Source organism: Nelumbo nucifera, chromosome 1 (genome assembly GCF_055504915.1).
Source record: "Nelumbo nucifera cultivar China Antique chromosome 1, China Antique-T2T, whole genome shotgun sequence".
Lineage (NCBI taxonomy): Eukaryota > Viridiplantae > Streptophyta > Magnoliopsida > Proteales > Nelumbonaceae > Nelumbo > Nelumbo nucifera.
The window spans coordinates 40,089,097-40,115,774 of record NC_142649.1 but is presented as its reverse complement, the minus strand read 5'-3'; the positions used below and the strand labels follow the sequence as shown (position 1 = coordinate 40,115,774).

The 26,678-nt window shown below is 37.8% G+C and overlaps 1 protein-coding gene across 1 annotated transcript; it reads left to right on the top strand.

Annotated features, from left to right (window-relative positions):
• On the top strand, positions 1-25,901 carry LOC104588964 (DDT domain-containing protein). The gene is made up of 11 exons (XM_010247109.3): positions 1-139; positions 1,033-1,215; positions 1,435-1,607; positions 5,298-5,734; positions 5,816-5,909; positions 6,183-6,529; positions 6,694-7,145; positions 7,391-7,568; positions 7,646-7,807; positions 7,895-7,983; positions 25,336-25,901. Exons 2-11 carry the CDS (start codon positions 1,103-1,105, stop codon positions 25,496-25,498), a joined length of 2,208 nt encoding a protein of 735 aa, XP_010245411.1. The 5' UTR covers positions 1-139; positions 1,033-1,102; the 3' UTR covers positions 25,499-25,901.
• Positions 25,902-26,678: the final 777 nt, after the last annotated feature.

Here is a 26,678-nt window from a genome sequence, read left to right as displayed (position 1 = left end):
GGGACGAGCGAAGCCGCGCAGAGAGGAGCAAAAACTTCACTCGGAAAGAAAGACGAGAAGAGAGGGAGAGAGAGCGAGAGACCTCGAAAGGGGAGCAGTTCGTCTTAGTTTGCCACGCTTTTTATTCAAGAATTTTCAGGTTAACTCTATTTTTCTTCTCATTTGTTAATTCTACATGGATCTTTGACGCAAGAGCTCTCGTTTGGAAGTTTTCTGACGAAAAGCTATGCAGATTTCAGCGAATTCTAGGTCAAAATGAGTGTCTCCTGTTGAAACATTGGATGTTTCTGTCGTTTTCTTTCTTTCTTGTTTGGAGTGGTTTCTGCATTCTTTGATGGAGTTCAAGTTTTCTGTTCGATTTATACTTCACATGAGTTCTGCTCTGAATGTATAGGAGGTGAAAGTGGGGAAGTTTGTGGTGGTTGTGTAAGGGTTTAATAAGTTTTGTTCATTGGGTCTTTTATAGGCGTCTTCTCCTGATTTCTTCTGGGTGCTCGTGGAATTTGAACATCTTGTTCATGAAGTTGGATTTCAGGCGGGAAAGAATTTTTATTTTCAGTTGCGGTATTTTGATCTAGGGTTTGTTTTCCTCTACTGAATATGGGTGTTGCTGATGTGATTTTGTTCGTTTGGATTTCTTTTTGGAAAATGCAGGTTTTAATTCTAGGGGGTGATTTATTTGTATAATTCATATTTGATTAATTGGATTCTAGGGCTTCCTTCTTATGAGAAGCAGAGTAAATATTTTATTTATTTATTTGTATATGAAGCATTTCTTACAATTTCTGAATCTAAACTAGAAATTCTGTTACTAAATCTGAATGGTAGAAGCTGGAATGAATTTTTAATGGCTTTTTTCCCAAAGTTTTTTTTTTTTTTTTTTCCTATGAAAAAGGATAGCGTTTTCTTGTTTCTCCTTGATTTAGAAAGTTAACAAAGTTGTTACACTCACTGGTCTTTAATATTGGAACAAAGGTTTGTCTTCTACAGTGCCATGATTGTATTGGAACTGACATTTTGTGGGTTTTACAGGAAGTACATATCCTAAATCAAGTATATCCATCCTTCTAGACTTCTTTTATTCGCAGTAGACTGAATTCCTATGCCTCTTTTCAAAAGAAAAGCTTTTCCTCTGGTGGAACCACCCCGGGATTTGGAGCCTCACGAGATTATTTTCCAAGTTCGCTTCACAAAAGAGATATTTCGTGATTATCAGTATCCTCTATGTCTTTAGGGATAATGACATGAACTTTCAAGAAAGTTATTATTTTATGCATTTGAATTGTTACATTTTCTTTCTTATCCATAAATATTGTGACAAAGGTTTGGTCTTCCAAGTCTTGTTTACCAAGGAGAAATTGACACTGCCATTATTTTGCAACCTAAGATATCAGACCATTTTATTTATCTGGATCTTTCCTTAACCTAAATCAGAGAATATCTGAAGCGGATAAATCTATATCGTAGAAGAGTATGGACATGTAAAGTTACTGGGAAGCAAAACTTAACATATGAGGAGGCTTTGGTTTCAGAGTGTCGTGCAACTGAGAAGGTTCAACAGTTCCCTAATGAGCTAATGGCACCTGTGCTTCGTATGATCCAATTCAGTAAGGACTCATCATTAGGAAGAAGTGATGTTTAAATTTGTTCACCTTGAAACATTCTCTCTCTCTCTCTCTCTCTCTTGATCTGCAACACAGAAAAAAGATTTCATTAATTAGAAGAAAATAGGATTACAACAAGAAGTTGTGAAAGAAAACCAGCTTTAGAAGCTGTCCCAAACAAATTACATTTGAGCCCAAAACATATATGTTCTATGTACCCCTTGCTTGGCTAGGCTATCTGCCAAGCTATTGGCGGTTTTCCTCACCCATCTCACTTGGATTGACATGTCCCGTGACAGCCATTTGTAATCTCTTTTTTCTTTAATAAAATTTTTTATTTACAACAAGAAGTTGTGAAAGAAAACCACCTTTATAAGCTGTCCCAAACAAATTACATTTGGGCCCAAAACATATATGTTCTATGTACCCCTTGCTTGGCTAGGCTATCTGCCAAGCTATTGGCGGTTCTCCTCACTCATCTCACTTGGATTGACATGTCCTGTGACAGTCATTTGTAATCTCTTTTTTCTTTAATAAAATTTTTTATTTACTTATCATCTTCAAGCTTTAGTTACAATATTTTTATTGATATCAACAAAAAAATTTCTTGAAATAAGGCAATGTGAAGATTCTCATGACTAGGGGGGGAACCTTCTAATGCTTGTTGTTTTACTTGGTTCACTCTTTAGGCTTTGCTTGTACAAAGAGTGGTAGATTTTTGAAGTACATTGTTGAACTTAAGAATGCGTTTTTTTTTTCTTTTATTAAGAGGATTACTAATGAAGGGCTGAAGGGCAATGACTAAAGAATTACTAATGTCGATTGGTCATTGCTAGGCTCTTAAGGAAATATTTCAAGGGTTGAAGTTGCACGGGGTGGGTGGAGATCAGCTGGACTTGTTGGGGCTATCAATGAAAAGGGTGGAAGAATTGGGTTCAGTTTGGATTTTTGAGAAGAAGTTGGTTTTGGAATTGGAAAGGATTAATGAGAAGTCTAAGGATCTCAAGGATTTTAGGAAGGCTCCTCTTGCAGTAAGAAGATTCAGAAGTCAGAGAAAGCATTGGAATGTCTTGGTGTCAAAAGACCTTGCTAAATTAAAAGGAGGTCTATTTGGGATTGTGCCAAACAAGAAGGTGATGAAATCAAGTCTTAAAAAAATAGAGATGTCTTATCCTAGATTTTTTTTCTTAGGTTGCTAGGTTTTTGGCATGCGTCGAGGTTTTGTTTTCTTTGTTTTTTTCTAAGTAGGGTTGGTTAATTTGTTTTTGTTGTTTGGAAGATATATTTGTGGGGTTTAGGTTGCCTGGTTTTGATTGTTTGTTGGACTGTCTTTCTTTGGTTGAAGAGGTATCTAGTGTGTTTTTTCTTGTTTGGTTGGGAGTAGGTTTATTTTTTCTTCTTCTCTCTCATGTGACTCCTGGTCACCTTTCTTGTAATATTCTTTTTTTTCTTTTAATAAATTTTATTTTATTACCATTTACCAAACAAATAGAGGTGTTAGAACGTGGGTGATTTAGGAATTGATGGAGAAAGTGGACAAATGAATGTATCCAATTATTTTTGATTGGTGTGAATGTATCAAATTGTTCATTACTCAGTCTTGGTGTATTATGAGGTTATGTATTTTTTCCTAATCTAACAAGGATTGAGGCAAAGAGACCCACTTTCTCCTTTTCTCTATGTGTCACATAAATTGCCTAATCACCAAACAAGACAACTTGGGTCATTTTAGAGGTTGGAGAATGGGTAGATGTTATGTTGTGGTGACACGCCTTCAGTTTGCAGATGATCATCTAATGGGAAAAGTGCAGCTGTCATATTCCCTGGACACTTAGGCATGCTTTTAGGGAAGTGGAAAGTTTCTCAAAGGATTTAAATGTTGCATTTAAGTGGGTGTGAAGAACAGCAAATGGGATGGTTGATACCCTAGCAAAACAGGGGGTCATGAAACAACAGCTTTTTGGGTATCTTTGTAAACTGTTACGTTCTTGGGTTGTTGGTTTTTCCATCTTGTTGTATTAATCTTAAGTTTCTGTTAATAAACTTTTCCTTGCTGATCAAAAAAGAAAAAACATTGGAGATATTCAAGGACTTCACAGAGGATGATTTTGTAAGAGCTTGGGGAGTGATAACTGTTTCTTCAATCAGTAAGCAAGTCCATGTAGAATTGAAGCCTCCTTCTAACAGCAGGGTAAAGCTGAGTTTTGATGGGAGTTCACAGGGAAACCCAGGTCCATCTGGGATTGGAGGGGCAGTGAGGGATGGAAATGGATCTATCTTGGCTTTCTTCTCGGGTCCTGTAGGGATACTCCTGAAATGCAGAAATTATGGCTCTGTTGTATGGTGTGAGATTGTAAAACAGCTAACATCAGAGGAGTGAAGGTTGAAGGGGATTCAAAGCTTGTAATAACTTGGTTACAGGTTGGTAATTAAGGAGTTTGGATGTAGGGGTGTCCACGATTTGGTTAACTGAACCATGGGCAGTTTTTGTAAACCGAACCGGTACCACCGGTTTTTCCATTTCCCTGAACCGAAACCGAACCGGTACCACTGGTTAATCGGTCCGTCGGTTTCGGATTTTGACTGGTTTGGTTCTTCGGTTTTTTATATTTATAATATATATTATATAAATATATGTATAATATTATGTTATAAATAATAAATGATATATAATATATTATAAATATTATAAAAATATACAATATATATAATATATTTATAAATAGATTATTATAAATATAATATATGTATATATTTATATATATAATGAATATTATATTTATATATAATATATAGAAAATATGACATATATTAAAAATATATATAAAATATACATATAAATATATATATATATATATACCGGTCGGTTTGGTTAACTGCCGGTTTTTTTGTAGGTTAACCAAAAACTGAACCGGTCCTTCGGTTTTTCAAAAATTCCAAACTGATCGGTTTGGTTAACAGCATTTTCTGGTTCGGTTTTCTTGGTTCAGTTCAGTTTTCGGTTTTTCGGTTTTTCATGGACACCCCTATTTGGATGCAGAGACAAGCCCTAAGGGAAATAAAGAGCATAGCCAGTGAGGATGATGCTACCTTCTTTTGGGTAAAACAGTCTGCAAATAACTTGGCAGATTACTTTGCCAGGCAAGGTGTTTCATGGGATCATATGTTCTGGGCTATATTGTAATACCGTGGGGGTTCCATGTTAATATGACCTGGATTGTAATCTGGTTTGCTTTCAAAAGTTAATTAAACCTGTGTTATTGATAACAAAGTAGGGAGATCTTACACTCTCTGGGAACTGGAAATATTCTTTATTTAGCAAACAGTGATCTGTAACTTCAACTATACTTGTAATAGAGGAAGCTAGCAACTTTTCTTCCTTAGCTCAGTAGGAAGTTGATGAGTAATACTTTTCATATTCAAGCTAGACATTATTGGTAGATAAGCTAACTCTTTTATCATTATTTTGTACATGAAAAGCCTACATCTATTTTCTTGAAGATTGAAATGCTTATGGTTCTATGCCCGAGATTTGCTATTTTCAATACAACATGCATCCTTACTACAAATTACTGGCCTTTGGCTTACCTGTAAATTATATTAGCTTATAATTTTAACTTTACCATTCTCATACACTATACTCCTAAAATGGTCTGTTGTTCACTCTTTAATCAAAGTGCATTGCTTTTGCAGGCACCCTCAGGTTAAAAGAGCTTATCAACACAATATGTACAAAGTTGCAGGAACATTTATCAGAAGGTTTGGAGTTGTATGGAAGGAAAGAAAATTGTATTTATCCATGCAAAATACTGAAAGTTCTGGAGGATGATATTGACAATTTGCGTTATGAAGTGGGATGGCTTGATAAAGATAAGAAGTTAACTGATACTTCAGTAGTAAACGCAGATGTACTGTTTCGGAAGAAGTTGCCTTTCAGTAGAGGTGTGCTGAAGTCTTTTATTCGGGAATCTACCTCTCAAAGTTGTCCTTGGGTGATTCATGATAAATTAGCAAAGAAACATGGAATCTCAATTGAACCTCCACAGGAATTGTGGGATATTATCATGCAGAGTGGAAGTCTTGGTGGCAATAAACAAAAAAAGAAAAACAAGGAAGTAAAAGAGACCTTGGTAAATTTCTAATCTAACGTGTGCTTGGTTTTCTAGTGGAGTTCACAGATATCTTGATTGTTGTGATGTTCTTGATATCAGGATGCTGAAAAAAGAGAGACTAATAAAAATAAAAGGAAAAAACTGGAATGTAAGAACTCTGAAGTTGTGACCATGACAAAGAAAGCAAAGAAAGGTAACTTGACCATGGCAATTATGTTATTCTTGCGCCTAATTTGCATCACCCTTGAATTTGAATACTCCAGCTAGTTTATATGATATGATCTTAGCTTTAGTGAATTTATTTATGAACCTATGTACAAGAGGTCCTGGTAATGAGTTGTCAAGTCAGACAATGAAGCAGCACATTAGCATTGGAGTTATCTATATTTATCTTAAAATGTTGTGCAGTTTATATTTTCAAGTCACTCCTGTATTTTAAAAATGATTGGTTCTCTGGTTTATGCAGAAAATGGAAAACCAAAGGAAGAACCCATTAAATACCCAATTGATGATCTCTTAGTGCAGCCTGCTGCTGATGATCCAGTTTTTACTGATCGTCCTTCTCCATCAAGGGATTTTGGTGTTCCAATGGATTGTGTTGGGGATCTTTTAATGGTTTGGGACTTTTGCTCTTCTTTTAGCAGGCTGTTGCATTTGTGGCCATTTTCTCTTGAGGATTTTGAAAATGCAATTTGTCACAAGGATAGCAATCTGATTCTTATTGTGGAATCACATTCGTCACTTCTCAATTTGCTTATAAAAAACGAAGGCAACTATTTCATGGCTATACAAAATAAAAAGCGGAAAGCAAAGGTGATATTCCTATTGAAATTTAAATTATTACTTGATATTTTCGTGGTTGTACACACAGTTCCTTTTATCTTATAAATGTTGGTTTCCCTAGTACTGATTGATTGGAGATGTAACCAAGAAAATTTCTTATTCTGGGCAAATTTATATGTTTCTTTCCTTTCCAGATTACATTAATGAATTGGACAGAGTATTTGTGTGACTTCTTGGAGATGGTTGATATACCTGAACTATCCAGTCAGATACCAACAATAAAACGTGGTCATTATGGCCTTTTGGATATTCATGTTAAACTGGGCATCTTCCAGGAACTAGTTGCTGAATCTCTTGAAACCGATGCTGTTAGAAAAAAGTTGGAAGAGTATATTGAGCAACAGCAGGCACTTGCTGCCACAAAAAGGGGTGAAGCACTGGAGGAGGCCCGAAAGAGGAGAGAAGAGAAGGTACTTCTGAAAGCAGGGTGTAACATCAAGGAAGTAAAACAAGGACGTGATTTGGAGAATGGAGGGGGTAACTTGCAAGCTTCTGAAAATGGTTTTGGTCCTCGACAGAATGGAGATGTTCTAGAGGAAAGAAATGGAAATGTTTTATCTAAAGGGAACCGCGTTTCAGAAAACAGGTAAGGAAGTGTAATTTTTCTTTCTTAATTAAGACTTTGCTGTTATTAACTTATTAAATTAAAGTGTTTTGTATTTATATAGAAAATATTTCTTGAAGTCCAGAATGTTGATATGGCAAGTATAAGGTCAAAAGTCAATATTCACCCATAAATCAACTAACCACTATCTTATATTTGTCCTTCGAAGAGAGGAAAGGACAAAAAGAAAGAAGAAAAGATTTATGATGGCTTTGATTTTTCTGCAGTGAGTGCAGTCATATAAATGTGACATCAAGAAAAATTACAAAGAAGCAGAAGACAGATGTTGTTAATGCTACGGGGAAAAGCAAAGAGCAATCTAAGATTGAGGAAAATCGAAAGGAACTGAAACGGATGAAGGATAAAGAAAAGGAAGCTCAGGAAAAGAAATGTAGAGAACAGAGGGTAAGATGCCACCAAGTTTCCGTGTGTGTGGAGTGGGTATATATATACTTGTGTTTTGACTTCTGTCTTGCAAACAGAAAGAGCATCTTGAGCGGGAGATTGAGAAACGTTTTATACGCACCAGCCCATTGGGAAAGGATAGAAACTATAACAGGTATTGGTATTTTCGGCGTGATGGAAGAATATTTGTTGAGAATTCAGATTCCAAGCTATGGGGCTACTACAGTTCAAAGGAGGAGGTAACTAAGCTACACGTTCACACAAAAATCAAACTTTTCATGATTCCTTTCTTATTCCAGTGGTTCTGACTTGCAATGTTTAAGCAGCTTGATGCATTGATGGGTTCACTGAACTGCAAAGGGGAGAGAGAGAGGGCTCTTAAAAAACAGCTGGAGAAGTACTATCAGAGGATATGGTGAGTTTAGTCCCTGGCTTTTCTTGAATCAATCGGTGAATGGATGCTTTAAAGTTTCATGAAGTCACAGTCACCACTACTGCATTTGACATATGCAACATATATCTCTAGCCCATAGTTGTTAGTGTCAATGTTCTGAGTCATAATCATATTGTAATCGTAGTGAAAGTTGAATTTAATCGAATCATGAATCATAGTTGTCAAGGCGATGCTTAGATGACAAGGCTCCCATGGGGGTCACCTCACTTAAATGCCGAGTTATTTTGTACATGGTGCTGTGAAATATTTTGCATATTCTTTATGATGTGGTATTTGTTTTTGTTTTCAAAAACAAAACCAACCATATTGTTGAACACCCCCTATTTTTCATTTTGTGGATTTATAAACTATTTTCTAATTATTTTCTTCTTTGTTTGGGTTCAATCAACATAAACTTCAAAACTTCACAAGGAAGAACTTAGAATTCTGTCAATCAACAGTTAACACATTCTTAATGATAAAAAAAAAGTTAACACATTCTTTTGTTCTGTTATTACAACAAAAATAGAGGCTAAGCCCTTATGAATATGCTGATTTTCTATGTTTTGTTATGATTTTTATGAAGGTTAGAGATAATTAAGTAGTCGAATCGGACTGCAATCAGTCCTAGGTTCAATGTGAAATAAACAAGTGAAAGATTGAGAAGAGAGAAGGAGACGAAGAGAAGAGAAGAGGAGAAGAAGAACTCGAAGAGGAGAATTCAGAAAAGAGAGATTAATATTAATTATTCAAATAAAGGTAAAAGGGCTGAATTACCCTTACTGCTTACATGGCAAAAGAAATAAAAGAACCAACAGAAATAACTGAAATAACTGCTAACAGAAAACTACTATAAACAATCATAAACTAACTAACACATGTGGGGACCACATCAATGTTCTCTACAAATTACAAGTGAAAGATGGTTGCTGGTTGCTATGGGATCTAGGGAATTTAACTAGGATCCATGATTTTTATTTAAAAAAGCCCCTTCACCTAGGCAATGTCTAGGTGCCCGCCTAGGTGACTAGGTAACAAGGTGACGAGAGAGGAAGTGAAAGGTAAAGACTGGATAAAAAAGGGATGATGGGGGCTTTGACACTTAAAAATTCTACCTAAGGAAGCAAATTTTGAACATGAAGGAAAAGGGATAGAGCAGGAGGAAGGATTGAAGGATCAAGAAAGTGAAGATGAGCATATTCTTAATCAAGTGGCAGAGAAGAAAATTGAATTGAAGATAATTATGGATGGTGAAGTTTGAGTGAGTAAAATTATGGATCTTTTTTTCTTGGATGGGGAGCAGTTTGAAAGGAAGATCTTTATAGAATTGGAAGTTAAGGATCATAAAAAGGGGTTCTGGATGTGGAGTGGTTGCTAATTAGGTTAATGTTGTCGGTTGGGGTGTGGTTTCCTTATTTGTATGTGTTGTAGTTTTGTTTGTTGGGTTGGTCTTGGGGGCAGTGTGTTAAGTTTCTTGTGGGGTGGGTTTGTCTTGGTGCTCTTTGTTTTGATTATCTTTTTTGTCATTAGGTGATTCCTCATCACTTGGAGTTGTATGTTTAGTATTTGAGTTTTAATGACTTTTCTTTTTTATTTATCTTCAAAGAAGGTGCCCCCTTGTTGCCTTGCCTCACCTTGATACCTTGAAAGTCAAAACTATATCATGAATTGTATCGTAAAAGACTATTCTTGCTTTTTCTAAACTTGTCAAGAAATTAAAAATAGATATACTAAAAACTTTATATATTGTAGATGTTCAAGACTGCTATCAGTCTTGATCACTAAGAAGTTTCAGATTCAATGAGAAGAGAAAGTGAAGAAGTAGAAGGAAGAGTGGTGAGAGAGCAGTAGAACACCGATTTTGAGGAGAAGAACAGAATGTCAATATTCTGCCGTCGCCACTTTAATTTAATATATATATGTTATGCTAGTTACATGAAAGGACATATCTGCCCTTGGTGTTTACATCATAACTGCTAACACATAACAAACAATATAAAACTGAAAAATAAATAGCAACTAGGAATAACAGAATAACAAATTGACCACAGCTGTGACTAGATACATTCTACCCTACGGACAGAGTGAGACCACAGCTGTGGGGCCCACATCAATGTTCTCTACACTCCCCCTCAAGTTGGGAGTATATGTTCATCATTCCCAACTTGGATAGATCCGCTTCTAGCTTCTTTCTTGATACGGCTTTAGTGAGGATGTCTACTAGTTGCATACTGGATGTGATGTAAGGGAGGCATACTTCTTGAGATGAGACCCTCTCTCGTACAAAGTGGCAGTCAACTTCAATGTGTTTGGTTCTGTCATGCTGTACTGGATTATGTGCTATATTAATGGCGGCTTGATTATCACAGTACAACATCAGGGGCTTCTCATACTCAATACCCAACTCCTCAAGTAGAGATCTTAGCCATAGGATTTCAGCCACTCCGTTGGCCATGAACCTGTATTCTGCTTCAACACTTGACCGGGAGACAACACTTTGTTTCTTACTTCTCCAGGAGACAAGATTTTCTCCCACAAGGGCACAATATTCTGAGGTAGACCTTCTGTCATCAACACTCCCAGCCCAATCAACATCCGTATAGACCTCCACCTTCATGTGATTGTTGTTCTTGAATAGTATACCCCTACCTGGGCATCTCTTCAAGTAGGCTAAGATTCTTTCTGCCGCAAGAAGATGTGTGGTTCTAGGAGAATGCATGTACTGACTGACAATACTAACATCATAAGTAATATCTGGCCGAGTGAGGCAGAGATATAGGAGCTTTCCTACCAATTGCTGGAACATAACTTTGTCTTCAAGAAGCTCCCCACTCTCGGCACTAATCCTGTGGTTCTGTTCAATTGGTGTATCTGCAGGCTTGACACCTAATTTTCCAGTTTCTGCCAACAGGTCTAGGACATATTTCCTCTGAGAAATAAAGATCCCCTGTTTGGATCTAGCAACCTCAATACCCAAAAAATACCGGAGTACACCAAGGTCCTTCACCTCAAATTCTTGATGAAGAAGCTGTTTAAGAGACTCAATCTCATGGCTATCATTTTCTGTGACCACAATATCATCAACATATACTGCCAGTAGTGTCAAAGAGGAATCCACCCTCTTGATGAATAGGGTATGATCTGACTGGGCCTGTACATAACCAAACTTCACAAGAGCTAATCTGAATTTATCGAACCAAGCCCTAGGTGACTGTTTCAAACCATACAAAGCCTTGTTGAGTCGGTAGACCTTCTTACCTATTTTTGCATCATAGAATCCAGGAGGCAAACGCATGTAAACTTCTTCCTGCAGATCTCCATTCAGAAAGGCATTTTTCACGTCCATTTGGTATAAAGGCCAAGTGTGACTTGCTGCAAGGGACAATAGGACTCGAATAGTAGTCATCTTGGCTACCGGTGCAAAGGTCTCCAAGTAATCTATGCCATAAGTCTGTGTAAACACTCTTGCAACTAACCGAGATTTATACCTCTCAATAGATCTATCTGCATTATGCTTCACCGTAAATATCCATCTGCATCCAACTGGTTTCTTTCCTTTGGGCAAATCAACTACCTCCCAGGTGTTGTTTTTCAATAGGGCATCCATCTCAACTTGCATTGCATCTTTCCATTCAGGGACGGATAGGGCTTCTTGCACTGTTCTTGGAATAGGGACATTGGAAATGGAACTAAGGTAGGACCTGTAGGTAGGAGATAGGCGATCATAGGATAAAAAATGGGAAATACAGTGGGCTGTGGATGTAGTACAATGTCGTTTCCCTTTACGGACTGCAATCGGAAGGTCAAGATCATCTGTAGGGGAAGTCTCTGTGGGCTCTGGGACTGTAGTATCTGGACCTGGAGCTGCAGATGAGATTGGAGCTGGCCTAGACTGCTGATGATCATGATCAACCTGCTTGCACCGCCTGTGATAAACCCGCAACTCCTGATCCCTCTGACCACCCTCACCACTGCAGCTCTTCCTCAACTCCTGATCCCTTTGACTACCCTCACCATTGCAGCTCTCATCACCCAATGGAATAGGTAAAGGAACTGCCCCACTCTCACTGCTCTCCCCCTAAAGACAAGAACTCAAACCCCCACTCTCACTGCTCTCCCACTCAAGAGTCTCTAAGTGATCAATCTCACGCCACAGGGACTGCAAGGTAGAGAAATATACTGAAACCGGTCTCTCTCCTTGTCTAAGATTTTTCACTTCACATTTCAATTCATATGCTCTGGCAACATTAAGGGGTTGGGAATACGTTTCTTTCATAACATCCCATATCTCCTTAGCTGTCTTTGCCCACAAATAATTCCAGCTAATATGAGGCTGCATAGAATTACACAGCCATGTCATAACCAAATAGTTTTCTTGCATCCACTTGGTATATGTCGGGTTTCCCTTGGGAGGTTCTTTCATGTCTCCCAAGAGGTACCCTAGTTTACCTCTTCCACCAATAGCCATCATGGTTGATTGGGCCCATTCCAAATAGTTTGATCCATCAAACTTTACGGTCGTAATCTGACCACCCATCTCAGAAACACTACCATAATTGATGTTCCCAAGGCTGCCTTTTGCCTGATTTTTAAACTCCATTTCTGTCAAGTCTCAAAACAACACTTGAACTACCAATCTCAATCAAAACAGTATAGGCATGATCTGTATTCTCAGTGTATGTGCACAAAATTGAGATAATTCTGATCTGAAACCAACTAGCCAACACAACAGTAGCTGTCCGTAGAGCTCTAACCCCTTAGGACTCTGAGAACAGCTTAAAAAAATGTGATATGCTTGCAGTAGGGTTTAATCAGTCCTTAATTAAGCAATTCAGTTGCACAACCCAAACAGAACCGTATAGATAGGCTTGCAGTAGGGTTAATAAGAAACCCTAGAATCTGATCAGCCCTACCAATAAACTTAAGGGTAGCTCTAGGTAGATCACAGGGTTCAGTCAAACACTAGGGCTTGCCGCAAGATCACTTTCAAACCCTAGAGTAGAGAGAAACACAGTTCGGTCCAAGGTTTGCTGTAAAACCCTAGTGAATCGAAGAGAGAAAAACCTAGAATGGTTCGGCCTTCCCCTCCAGATAGGTCCAACCTATCTTCTTTGGTAGAACTTCTCTTAGAAAGTAAACAACTTACAAGGAAAAAATGTTCGCTGCCTTCTAGGGTTACCCGAACCCTAGTCTTCTCTGATCCTTCCCGACCACCAACACTCTGCAACCCTAGCAAGTTTCCAATAGCTGCTAGCACCTTTGGCGATCTCCAAGAATCAGTCTGCGAATTCCTCCTTTTCAGCTTCCAGTCCTAGGAGATTCTCATGTGGTCGGCTAGTATTAGGCTCACATGAGAAACCCTAACTTGGCTCTGATACCATGTAGATGTTCAAGACTGCTATCAGTCTTGATCACTAAGAAGTTTCAGATTCGATGAGAAGAGAAAGTGAAGAAGAAGTAGAAGGAAGAGTGGTGAGAGAGCAGTAGAACACCGATTTTGAGGAGAAGAACAGAATGTCAATATTCTGCCGCCGCCACTTTAATTTAATATATATATGTTATGCTAGTTACATGAAAGGACATATCTGCCCTTGGTGTTTACATCATAACTGCTAATACATAACAAACAATATAAAACTGAAAAATAAATAGCAACTAGGAATAACAGAATAACAAATTGACCACAGCTGTGACTAGATACATTCTACCCTACGGACAGAGTGGGACCACAGCTGTGGGGCCCACATCAATGTTCTCTACATATATAAAGTGATTTTGCTCAATTTTTAATCCATATCTACCATATGTGTATCTAAAATAATAGGACATGCCACTTGGTACACTAGATGCCTAAAGATGATATATGCAAGTTTGACTTTAAAGTAAAGTAGTTGACATACAGTAGCTCTTTAGCCTACATATTTTTTTTGATAGGAAATTGTAACTTTCATTAGATAATTAAAAAGGTTACAGGCTTACCACCCACAAAAAGGATGGAAAAAGAAAATCAAAAACTTACAAACAGGCCCAAAACAAAGCCTCCCTAGTAACTCCTTGCTTAGCTAAAGTGTCAGCCATTCCATTTGCTGACCTTCTTACCCAATTTAAGTGCACCCCAATCTCCCTTGCTAAGCTAATAATCTCTCTTAGCGGCTGTCTAAGAGACCACACTCCCAGTTTTCCAGTTTGCATCCACTCTATATGATGGAAAATACACTCTATATCTAGTCTTAAATAACCTAATTAAATCATTTTCTAGTAAGGGCTTTAAAATATGTCTCCCATGACAAAACAAAAAAGAAACAAGGACAAAGTAGAGAAATACTGATGAAGGACCATCAACATCCACTACAAAACCATCTCTACAAGAGATATACCAAAATATAAAGAAATGAATGATGTTTTTTTTTTCAAAAGAAAAGTTGTAGAGAAATATGCACAGAAAGTTTTAACTCACTCACATTGTACAATGTGAAGTGGAATTTATTATGAGGTGAAATTTTGATCAAGAATAGTCAAGCAAAATATAAAGAAATGAATGATGTTTTTTTTCAAAAGAAAAGTTGTAGAGAAATATGCACAGAAAGTTTAACTCACTCACATTGTACAATGTGAAGTGGAATTTATTATGAGGTGAAATTTTGATCAAGAATAGTCAAGCAAAAGCACAAAGAAAAGAATTACAGACCCCAATATGCAAGTTAGCACCATTTCTGAACCCACTATTGTACAATGTCTATTACTGGCCAGTGGAAACCATGGAAGGACAGAGGAATTTGAAAAATATCCACTACCAGAGTCTCACCATAGGGCAGAGGAGGCAGCTGGCTAATATTAGGAGGTATCTAGGCCCTGCCCTTTGCCCACCATGATCACGAGTGCCATTTTTTTTCACATTACATACCATTTCCCACATCTGATAACTAATTGTTGTTGCACGCTTTTAGCAGCAGCACAGCCACCATGAATATGTGTTGTTAATTAATAAAATGTGTACACATAATATTGTATCATATTGCTTATCAATCGGATGTGAATTGTCCCATCCGAATCCAATCCATTTATCTATATACCCTATCCAAATCTGAAATAATTGAATCAGGGTTCAAATTGGGCTGCAGATTTTTGGGTACTGTTGACAGTCGTACAAGGTATTGTGTATTGCCTATGTGGACATTTAATCACCTAGATGGGTGCTATTTTGATACAAGTCAATGGTGTTCAGTCTTTGTTTCCCATAAAGGGTGCCTTGTCACCTGGGCACCTGCTTAGGTGATGCCTTGACAACTATTTCTGGACAAGTTCTCAGGTTGACAAGCATGAGAACGCTGGTTTGAGTATGAGAGCAGTCACTTTGTGTAAAAATGCAAAAGGTTCTGTCCATATGTAATCTACCTTATATGGCTTGGACCAACATTATGTAATGGCCTGTCTTAGATATTTTTCCTTGTCACCTATTTGTTCCAATAGCAAGTCTTAAGAAAGAAGAACAAAGTAGATTGAGATGTAAGAAGAAGAAAGAAGAGGATGAATAAGAAATAGAATGAGAGGCAAAAGGTGTGGCAGCAACCTTCTAATAGGTTTTAAACTTGTCACTTATACATGCATAATTACAATCTGTAACAACTGAAAATGGAAAAAAAATGCCCTTAAATGGGTAGGTGCCTTTCAAAAACTCAAAGCTAGGCATTATATGTTATGCACGCCAAGCTTGAATAAGTTATCCTCCATCTATGGCCTAGGACTGATGTTACACCCTTTGTCAAACAATCAGCTAGTTGGTTGCTTGACTCACAAAAGGTAGATAGAGTTAGGCAGCAGGCACAACATCTTGGTTCAGTGCTCCCATCCTAATTTCTCCTGAGCAGCAGTGGCCAGCAGGGTGGGGACGTGGGGTGCAGTATAATTGTCCCCACTGATTTTGGCCCGATAGAACTTTTTTCTCATGTTCCAGTGTCTATTTTGTGGACCATTTGTAGGAGCAAGAATTTCAATTTCTGTGCTGTATACTTGATTCACAGGTCAGTGCTGAAGAAGTTGAATCTATTCTTCCTACTATTGCTTGTGCCCTTGCCAAGATACATATGCATCTGGGTAGTTAGTGGATTTTGTTATACTGCAAGAGGAGGATTTTTCTCCATTTCTCATCTTAGGGGACTGTATTTTGATGCTACCTTCTATTGTTGAGGGGATGAGGAAGTTTGTGAAAGCGCTGAGGGTAGAAGCTAAGGATTTCTTGTTCGAAGAGATGGGATTGAAAGGTATGCTGAGTTTGAAGATTAGGGAAGCAAAGAAAGGGATGGTGCTGCTAGGTCTGGGAGTGATAGTGTTTTAAAAGCGCAAGGTGCAAAAATACAAAAAATTGCTACAAATAAAAAAAGTTAGAAAATTCAAAAAAATGCCAAAAAATGCAAAAAAAAATAAAAATATTAAACATAATATTGATAAGAAATATAAAATTAAATTTTAAAATTAATAGTTTAAAAAACCTATTATCTAAAATTAAAATACATAAACATAACATGTAAAGCATATTCAAATGAAAATTTAAAAATAAAATCAAACATATAAAACATTTTCAAGCATGTAAAGCCCACAATCTCTTTTTTTCCTCAATTGCATTACTTCAAGTAGCTAATGTGATGTAAAACATATTACATTCCTGATTCTACGAGTCGCCTTTGTGCCACGCCCCTCGAGGCAAGCCTAAACAAGTCCATGTTAAGGTCTTAAATTCTTAATTCTCATACAAAATTAATGATTTAATAATTTTAATTGCCTTTTAAGAAGAGGCATACAATTTTCAAAAGGTGTATGCTTGGGCCAAGGCGCAAGGCACAAGGCACAAGGCGGTGCATCAGGCGCACGCCTAGGTGCACCAGGCATGTGCCTTTTGAAAGTGCTGCGCCTAGGACCTGGGCGAGGTGCCTACCCTAAAATGCGCCTAGGTGCGCCTCAGGCACATCTTTTAAATCACTGGGGAGTGATTGAATGGTTCAAGGACTTTGTGGAGGAAGCGAGTTACAAGGGCAAGCAAACCAACTGTAAGGAACATCTTTCTGATGCTGGAAGGAAATATGTAGTAGAAAGCAAGAAAAACTCTAAAGGATCTTTTATATCACTGACTGAATACTTTGGTAAGGGTAGGAAGCAGATTGTTTGCTTTCCAAAGGGAAGGAAAAGTCATGGATGGAAGGAGGTAAGTGGGGTTTTAAGTGAGCTGTTGCAATGGAAGGTTGCTAAACAAGCAGAAAATACAACAGAGAAGGCAACAAATATTATTACTACAAGCCAAGATGTGGTTGACAATCAAGAGCTTCTAATAATGTCGAACAATGCAGGGAAACACAGGAATGGGAGTTAATTTAAAGAAAGAAGATTGGGAAAATAAACTTGTAGTTGAAGCAAAAATCCTGGGTTTAAGACCAGAAGGAAGTTGCAGATTTATTAACAGTAAGGTTGAAGTTGAAGAGGACATTCATTTTAACCCCCTTTGAGAAGTGTAAGGCAGTGCTGGATCTGCTTGAAGACAGAGTAGACCAGTGATTTAAAAGGCATGCCTCAGGCAGAATTATTAGGTGTGGGGGATTCCTCTAGGGCAGAATTACTATCTGCCCTCCAAGGAGTACAGTTTGCAGTACAACTAGGAATGCAACAGCTACTAATAGAGGGCGACTCAAAGGTGGTGGTAGGGTGGCTATAGAACCCAGAGAATGTGGTCTGGTGCTACAAAAATGAACTGAAAAAATTCAAGTAGCTGACAAGGAATACGAGTGCAAGGTTACAATGGGTGGGCAGATAATGCTATGGTTGACAGCTTAGCCAAGCAAGGGGCAAAATAGGGAACACTTGTATTGGGCACATTTGTAATTTGATTCTTTTTTGATTGCTGGGAGAGGTTGCAGCTCGTGCCTCTTGCTGAACACTTGCAACCTTTTCTCTCCATTCTCTTAATAAAATCTTGTTACTTATAAAAAAAAGGTAGATAGATTTCACCATTTGTTGCTCCTTCCTAGATATAATATCTTTCGACTTCTATATTTTTTCATAAGTGTTTAGATCTTATTAAATATAAACAAGATATATACCAATTTCATACACCCCTTAGAGAAGTACTCTGACTTTACAATTGAGCCCCAAGAAATTGATCCCTAGAGACACCTTACTGGCCAATATATCATCCATACCATTTCCTGTCCTTTTATATCCATTGAACTTTTATTTGCATGTTCCTTGAAAGCCATTTAAACATACCCAGTTCATTTTTCTAGGACCACACCAGTTTCTCACTATTCATTGGCCATTCAATGACACTATTGTGCCACATTCATTGATTAGTTTGTTAAGGTTCATATTTCTTTCCTATTGTATTTCACAGAGAACAGCAATGATTTCAGTCCATGCAGAGTCCCCAATTCCAATTGGGCCCAAAAACATTGTTTTCGCATGTCCTTTGTCCCTGAATGCTCCTCCCATAGAAGGACCTGAATTGTCTTTTAACTTCTATATGTTTAGTATGATCATGCATTCATGCTAGATTGGCTTATTGGCAATATTGATAGTGACCTGGTTGTCACAAAATAATTTCATGGGCCCTTAAAAAGAAACTCCAAACTTGGACATGCGAGTCCTCAACCATAGTACAAACAAATGTACAATAGCCTGAAATAGATCGTCTATCATCTATAGATTCAGCCCAATCTATATGAATGCAAGCCTCTAGCTTTTGGTTACCATTATAACCCAAGGGTTAAAATATCAATAAATCCCTTACCCAAACGTGGGTATCAGTACCTATAGATATGGCTGATACTTACCTTTTTTTATTTTGTTTCCTTTTTTCTTTTTCATTTTATAATGATCAGGGGGTTGGGGAAGAGGACTGAGATGTTTTAAATGTTTAAGAAAAAATCTGTGTATGGTGTATCCAGATGCATCTGGGCTGGGTACACCGATACTGAAATGATATGTAGGGGTGCAACTTGGGCGGGCCCAGCCCAAAATTTTACATGGGTTGGGCTTGGATTTTTGGTCCTCGGGCCCAAGAAGTTGTGCTTTTTTATTTTTTGGGCCGGGCCCGGGCCTAGCCGTTAGGTAGCTCAAACTCGGCCCAACTATACACATTCATATATACATATCTATATATATGTTAATTTTGCTTACATATTTACATATATATATACATATTTGTATAAATATACATTTGTATACATATTTGCATACGTATACATACATACATATATATATATATATATAATTTTAGAGTGGGTTCATCAACCAACTTGAGCCCAGACCTAGCCCGAGCCCAACCCAAGTGCATCAAATTACAGTGCGGGCTGGGAAGGTCGGGCTTGACCTTAGGCTTGAGCCTCAAGCCCAAATTTTAGGGTCGGGCCCGGGTTGACCATAAACCCGGCCTAACCCACCCAACTTGCACCCCTAATGATACGCCCGATACAGAGTGTATTGTATCAATATTTTAATCCTTGCATATAACAGTACTTTACATGGAGCATCTTTAAATTACAAAGTATTGTCTTAACTATAGCTAAGTGAGGTAGGTGGAGCTGATGCATGCATTGACTCACCAAAATTACAGCATAAGAAATGTTAGATCAAGTCAGACATAGATATTAGAGCTTCCCTACTAATTGTTGATACATTCCATCATCTGCTGATACATCATCGCCTTTATTTCCACTGATCTTATGATTGGGATCTATAATGGTCTCCTTTTAATAGATCAAGAACTACTTCGATAAATGAAGAGGATGCCCTTCATTGGTCTTGCCACTTATATTCCCAAGTACTTAAGTTCACCAAAATCTTTTATTTATTTATTTTTGATTAACAGAATTTCATTAAGATTAAACTTAAAAAAGTACAATGTGAAGTTGTAGCAGTATAAATAGACATACATAAAGTAGTAGTCAGAATGGATTGGAAACCACCAGAGGTAAATAAGCTGAAGTTAAACTTTGATAGCATCTCCTTTGGCAATCCGGGGAGGGCAGGCATAGGGGGAGTTTTTAGAAACTATCAAGGAGTGGTTATGGCTTTGTTCTTAGAACCAGTAGGAAGAGGAGATTCAGTTCAGGCCGAAGTTATGGTTCTTTTGCAAGGCTTGAAACTAGCATTACAACTAGGAGTTAAAGAGTTGGAAGTTGAAGGACACTCACTCTTGGTCATTTCCTAGGCAAAGAAAATCCACTCAGTACCCTGGAAGTATAGATTTGTTTTCAGGGAAATTGATTGTCTTGCAAATTTTGGCTGGGTAAAAAGGACAGCAAATGGATTGGCAGATGTTCTAGCTAAACAGGGGGCTGTTAGACCAACCTTATTTTGGGCAAAGTTGTAACCTGCTCTAGTAAAAAGGAAACCGGATGACCTATATATTTGGGATTTCTTATTTCTTTTGTAACTTGGGCTGCTAAGTAGCTAAAACACCTGTAATCTTGTTTCAGTTTAATAAATGAATTTTATTTGCTGATAAAAAAGTTGTAGCAGTACATTACAATTATAAAGTGAGGGCATAGCCCAACTCCCCCCCCTCCCCCCAAATCAAATCTGTTACAACTGACCCCAGAAAAGTTGCTGTCGATTGACCCCTTGTTTGGCCAAAGTATCTGTCAAATTATTTGCTGATTTTTGTATCCATTGAACTGTTAATAGCATATCCCTTGTGAACCACAACCACCTGAACTGCTTAAATTCTTTTTTATAAATCCATAGAGCTTTGTCCCCCTCCATGTCTCCATCAACCAACTGATCAGTACCTTAAACTCTCCTTCCACTATCAGTCTTTCCACTCCCATCTCCATAGCTTTCTGCACTTAATGCAGTGCAGCCATAAGTTCTGTGCCCTGATTGCATTTGCTTCACCTATTGGTCCCGACATGCCAGAGTAGAAACATTTTCATCCCGATTTCTCCCCCAATTCCAACTGGTCCTAGATTACCCAAACTGCTCACCAAGATTTTTTATTTCAAACCAAGGTTTTAAAACCATCATTGACCTGGATGGTTGAACCGTTCAGCCTGGAAACCAGTCAGGTCACCGGTTCTGTTTAAGGCCCAACCCGTTACTTTTATAAAAACCACTGATTTAGTCAAAGAATTGCTGACCCGGATGGTTAAACCATTAAACCATTCGACCCAGGTAACGGTTCACAGTTTGCATAAGTGAAAATTGAAACAAATAAAAGAAATTATAAAAAGACATTCATATCCCCATTTGTCTTATTCGACAAATAAAATAGCAAACCTAGGGTCTTATTTCAGCCCTAGGTTTTTCCTTTTCTCTTTCTTTCTACCTCCATCCTACTACTGGCAACTCTCTTACCCTTTTTCTTTTTTCTCCAATCTCATCGATAGTCCAAACCCCAAAAAGATTCTTTCATAGTTTTTGGATGGGATCATGAGAGAATACTTTCATTGTTATGGTTCATCAATCTGCTGCAGAGAGTGAAACCAGTTTTTCACAGTTTCACCAGTTTGTTGCAAAGAAAGAAATCAGTTGCTTTCATAGTTTCACCAATCTGTTGCAGAGAGGGAGAGAGAGAACCAATTTGTTGCAGAGAAAAAAATCAGCTGCCTTCACAGTTCGCAGAGAGGGAGGGAGGGAGGGAGGGAGGGAGGAAGGACACCTACTTTTTTAAAAGTTCAAAGCCTATAATCCATTTCACCCTTTCTTCAAAAATGGCTTGTAAACTCTTCCAGCTTTGGGCAACTACCTCATTCAGCAAGACTCAAGACAAGAGATGAAGTGTTCATACCTAGAGAGTTTAGGCATCTATTTTACATTGGAAATTAAAATCTGACTCCACATTTCTGATGGTTACCAGTGAAGGACCATATACCTATGACAGAAAAGCACAAACATTGAAACCTAAGTCAATACAACCGTTTTGACCCACTCGACCTGGATGGTCAAACCACTAACCCGGGAACCAGAGGGAAAAGCAGTTCTGTTTCTGAGTCAGTTTTTAAAACCTTGTTTCAAATTATGTAACTAGATATTATTTCAACTTCAAGAGTTCATTGTCATCAATCATTCCTCCGGAAAAAGAACGTGATAGCATGCAGCTGACTGTATCCCACCTGAATTATTCCTCTTATTCTATCAAATCAAGTCTCAGATACTGTTTTGATCCATGATTGACTTCTTGAGCCTGCATACCTTACCTTTCACTATCAAGAATAACCATCTCCGGTGGTAACATTCTTTGTCATCCACTTGATACAAAACTATGAGAAATGCACAGCTAGTGAGGTCAATAACTGAACTGTATTCAATTATTCATCCAAACAGGTGCAAAAGTCTTCTAATAATCAACTCCTTATGTCTAAGTGTATTATTTTGCAACTAACTGGGCCTTGCACCTTTCAATTAATCCATCAACCTAGTACTTCACATTATCCACCCATCTACAACCAACAGACTCTTTGCTTAGGAAGCTTCACTAATTGCCAAGCATGATTTCTTCAAGGCTTTCATCTCCTGGTCCTTGTCTTCTCTCCATCGGGGTTGTTTTATGGCCTCTACAACATCTTTGGGAATAGAAGTAGATGATGGAGCAAAGAAAAAGGCAAAGTATGATAAAGATGGAACAACTAAACTAACACGAGTCTCATATGTGTCCAGTTTAAGGGTATCACACAGAAACACACCACAATAACATGAATCAGCACTTCATTCATTTACAATAAATGTCATAAGGTAACGATTGTTAACTTGAAATTCTGTCACCAACAATATCAAATAAGTAACGAGATATTTTATATATTTTAGAATAAAGAAAAGGTGTAGAAAGAGAACTAGAGATTGCAATTGCACAGCTAGAAAATCCGGGGATTATTTGACTTACATATACACTCCTGAGTTGGCCAGCTGCTACAGATATGGCGCAGACCACAGTCAAAGAAAGGCATGGACGTCACTTGTTTCTCTATTCTGCTACTATTTCTGTTTTTGCCACTTCTACACTAGCAAGTGGTGCTACTGCTAAACTGCTACTACTTGACTTTTTGAAGATTCCCACTCCTGTACATGGCACTGTGAGTCTATGGCCCCAACGTTTGAATCAGTTAACTCACCATTGATCATTCTCTCTCTCTCTCTCTCACACACACACACACATTTGTTAATCTCGGTTTCCTCTAGAGAATCAGACCACCTTTAATCATATTCGCAGGACTGTGCAGCATTGCCAATTCCTGTTTTTATGTTCATATGGTCCTTCTCCCCACTCCCTCTATCTCTTTGGTGCCAAAGAGTCAATATCATAAAATTTTATAGTCTTGAAAAAGAACTATTCTTTTCTGGTTCTGTTCCTTTAGGCTCCGTTTGGTTTTTGGGATGGGGATGAGAAAAAGAGAATATTCCTTTTTCTCTCATTTGTTTCAAGGGAAATAGGGGGATGGGATGAGAAAAAAGTGGGATGCGAGATCCCAAAATTGTGGAATCGGGGTTGCACCAAAACCGTGCGACCCAGGTGGAAAAACTCGAGAAAACTTGAGTTTCTTCATCTTCATCCTCTGCCCCACCGCTGCTGCACCACTGCCGCTGCTGCACCACTGCCGCTGCTGGTAACCACCACTGCTGCTGGTAACCACCGTTGAAGATGTTTCTGCCATGGTAGAACCCAGATCGACGCAAACATAGATCGGAGGTTTTCTGCCATGCTAGAACTTAGAGCTGGGTTCGCAGACACAGATCGGAGCTTCAGTCATGGAGTTCTCTGTCTCTCCCTCCATCTTCCTCTTCTCTCTTCTCCCTCATAACAGTGTTTTCCTATTATTTTCCCATATATAAAACCAAACAACGGAAAGGTAATTTTTTACACTTTCCCACCCCATCCCATCCCATCCCACCCAAATCTTCCCACAAACAAAACGGAGCCTTATATTTTGCATTTTTCTAGCTAGTTTTTTTTTTTCCTTTTTCTTTCTTTTTTTTGTGTTTCAAAAACCAGAAATCAATGTCACAAGTTCACTTTAAAAATATTGCTACTGTTTTGCAAGTTTTTTTTTTTTTTATTCAGCACAAAGCGAAGCTTATAGTTTTGTTTACCAAAAAAATACTTGTGGTTTTAAAGCATTTCCATTAAATACTGGTTTTGTCTTTTAACTGAGAGCACCGTTTGAATTTGGGCTGGAATAATATACACCCATCTGTCAAAAAAGGAAAGATAGCAAAAATGATAGATTTGTTGTGTGTCTTAAAAACATGACAAACAAAGATTCATCCCTGATGATACACTTGAGAAGATCATGGTATTAGCAAGGTGCCAACCAACTGGTTGGTAAGGTCTCCTGCTGGTTGTATCAGAGACTTGGGATCGAATTCCACCTGCACCCAGGGGTACTTAAGTATTTAACCCTATAGATTATTTACAAATTACAACCGCCCATGACTGAAAAAGGAAAGACAACGACACTTTATTTGACTGAAAAAACAAGGAAACAATATCTTACAAGGCTCAAAAGGCACATGACCCAGATGATTGTGCATCAACTTTATTTGATTGATAGACTTAGGACTATCAACACTTTAAGGACAAGCCAAGGGTTGTTGTGATGCCAAGTTCAGGATGTAGATCCCATTAGCTTCACTCCCACTTCCAATCATCCTATCAATTATGAGGTCATAATAAAGATAACAACAGTATAAAAAGTTATGTAAAAATGCATGGATTTTGTAAGAGAATTCACAAATATTGAGTTAGTCTATAACTGAAGAGCATGCAGGATAGATCCAAGAAAGAGATTATCAATTAACTTGACTTCAGGAGAGGTTTCAGCCATTTACCCCAATTTTTTTTTTTTTTTGCAATTTTTTGTGCCTTACACGCGTGCCTCACCTTGTGCCTGGTGATTTTAAAACACAAATCATGGCTGGCCTCATTTTGGTAACAAGTTATTTTTATATAGCTTAGGTTGGTTTTTAGAATTGGGCAATGTAGAGGATTCATGATTGGTTTTCATTTCCTTTGTTTTGGGTCATGATTCATTTTCGTTAGTAGGTCTATAATTTTAACCACTCCGGATCTGCTACCCACAAAATGTTTCTACATCTAAATGACATGATTTAAGTTGAAAATTAATTTGTCTTGATTCAGCATTCACATGTGTGAAAATGTTTATTGCATTGTCTTTGTTTATCTATGAATTTGTATAAATTGATTATTTGTTTTTTATATTTTTATGATTTTTTCGCAATATTTTAACAATTCTTTAGGGGTTTCAGATTTAACCTTACAATTTACAATTTGAATCCCATCCTTGAGAATTTTCTGATTTGTTTTGCTTTGGCAACATTGTATTTGAATCTTAGTGTGTCATTAACAAAGAGATTGAAAGATATTGCCCAAAAGATTGCACTGGAAGAGGCTGTGCTCAGGCGTTCAACAAGGGTACGGGCTCCACCAAGGGGCAGTCCAGCATTGGCTTTCCTGAGGTATGTCAACAAGTGGAAGGAGGACTACACCAAGTTTTGATTGGATATCTAGCTTGTCTCTATAAGATTGATTCCAATGCCATTACCATTTTTTACAAGGGAAGGTGTAGGAATTTTCTACCTTATCTTGCTAATTATTTTTGTTGGTGGTACTTTTGGGTGGCGTCTGCTAATTTTCTGCCATGATGGACCAACGTCTTAATGTATTCATTTTGGGAGGAATTTTCCCTGCATCAGGCACAATCAAGCACTTGCAAACGAACTCCATGACAAGGACAAGGGAATGGAATTTCCATTTCCATCATAGTTTTAGAATTTGGCCAGCATGATACTTATTTTTCTTTTTTTTTTTGAAGAATATCTGTTCCAATTTTGTAAATGATGATGTGCAGCACAGGTAAATTATTTCAATGAAATCAATTACTCTTATAGCTTCGAAATTATGCATTGCTGTTCAAATTTCTATTCTTTTGACTTGATATCTTGAATTCAGTGATGACCATTATTAGATGACATATTTTGATTTTCAGTTACAAAATGCTGATGGAATGACTGTTTAGGGTTCCACAAAATGTGTGCTAGGCCCATGTTCCCTGAAGTTTGTGACCAAGGTTCGAAGTATCAAGACACTCGCCATTAAAAAATTGAGTATCGAGTGTCTAATCAGCACATTTTTTGTTTTTGTTTTTTGAGTTTTACAACTCTTGTCGAAGCCTAACCAGGCGAACCTCATTGAGATGCTCAGTGAAATATCATTTACAATACAATGAGATATAAAGGCCAAATTGGTCAAGAAGAAATCAACAGTGCTAACGGGCAGCAGCATTAGTAGACCTGGGTGAGTAATATACAACTGAGCAACGGGAGAATCTGCAAATTTCTGCAAAAGGCGACTGGGTGATGTGCGTGGGTGAGTCTTATCCTTGGACAGAGTTTGAATCACCACCAAAGCATCTTGCTCCATTAGACTTGGGCTAAGTTTGGGAGTGCTTGTTTGAAAAATAATTGCTTATGAATAAGTGTTTATTCTAATAAGTTTTTTTTGAGTGTTTGGCTAAAAAGAATTTATTTCAAATAGGGGTAGTATAGGTATTTTAAAATGACATGGTGGGCCAAGACAGGCCAGAAAAGAAATAAGCACTTATTTGGGCTTATTTTCCAAATACAAATAAGTGCTTATTAGCGTGGTTCTGGGTCAAAATAAGTACTTATTCAATTCA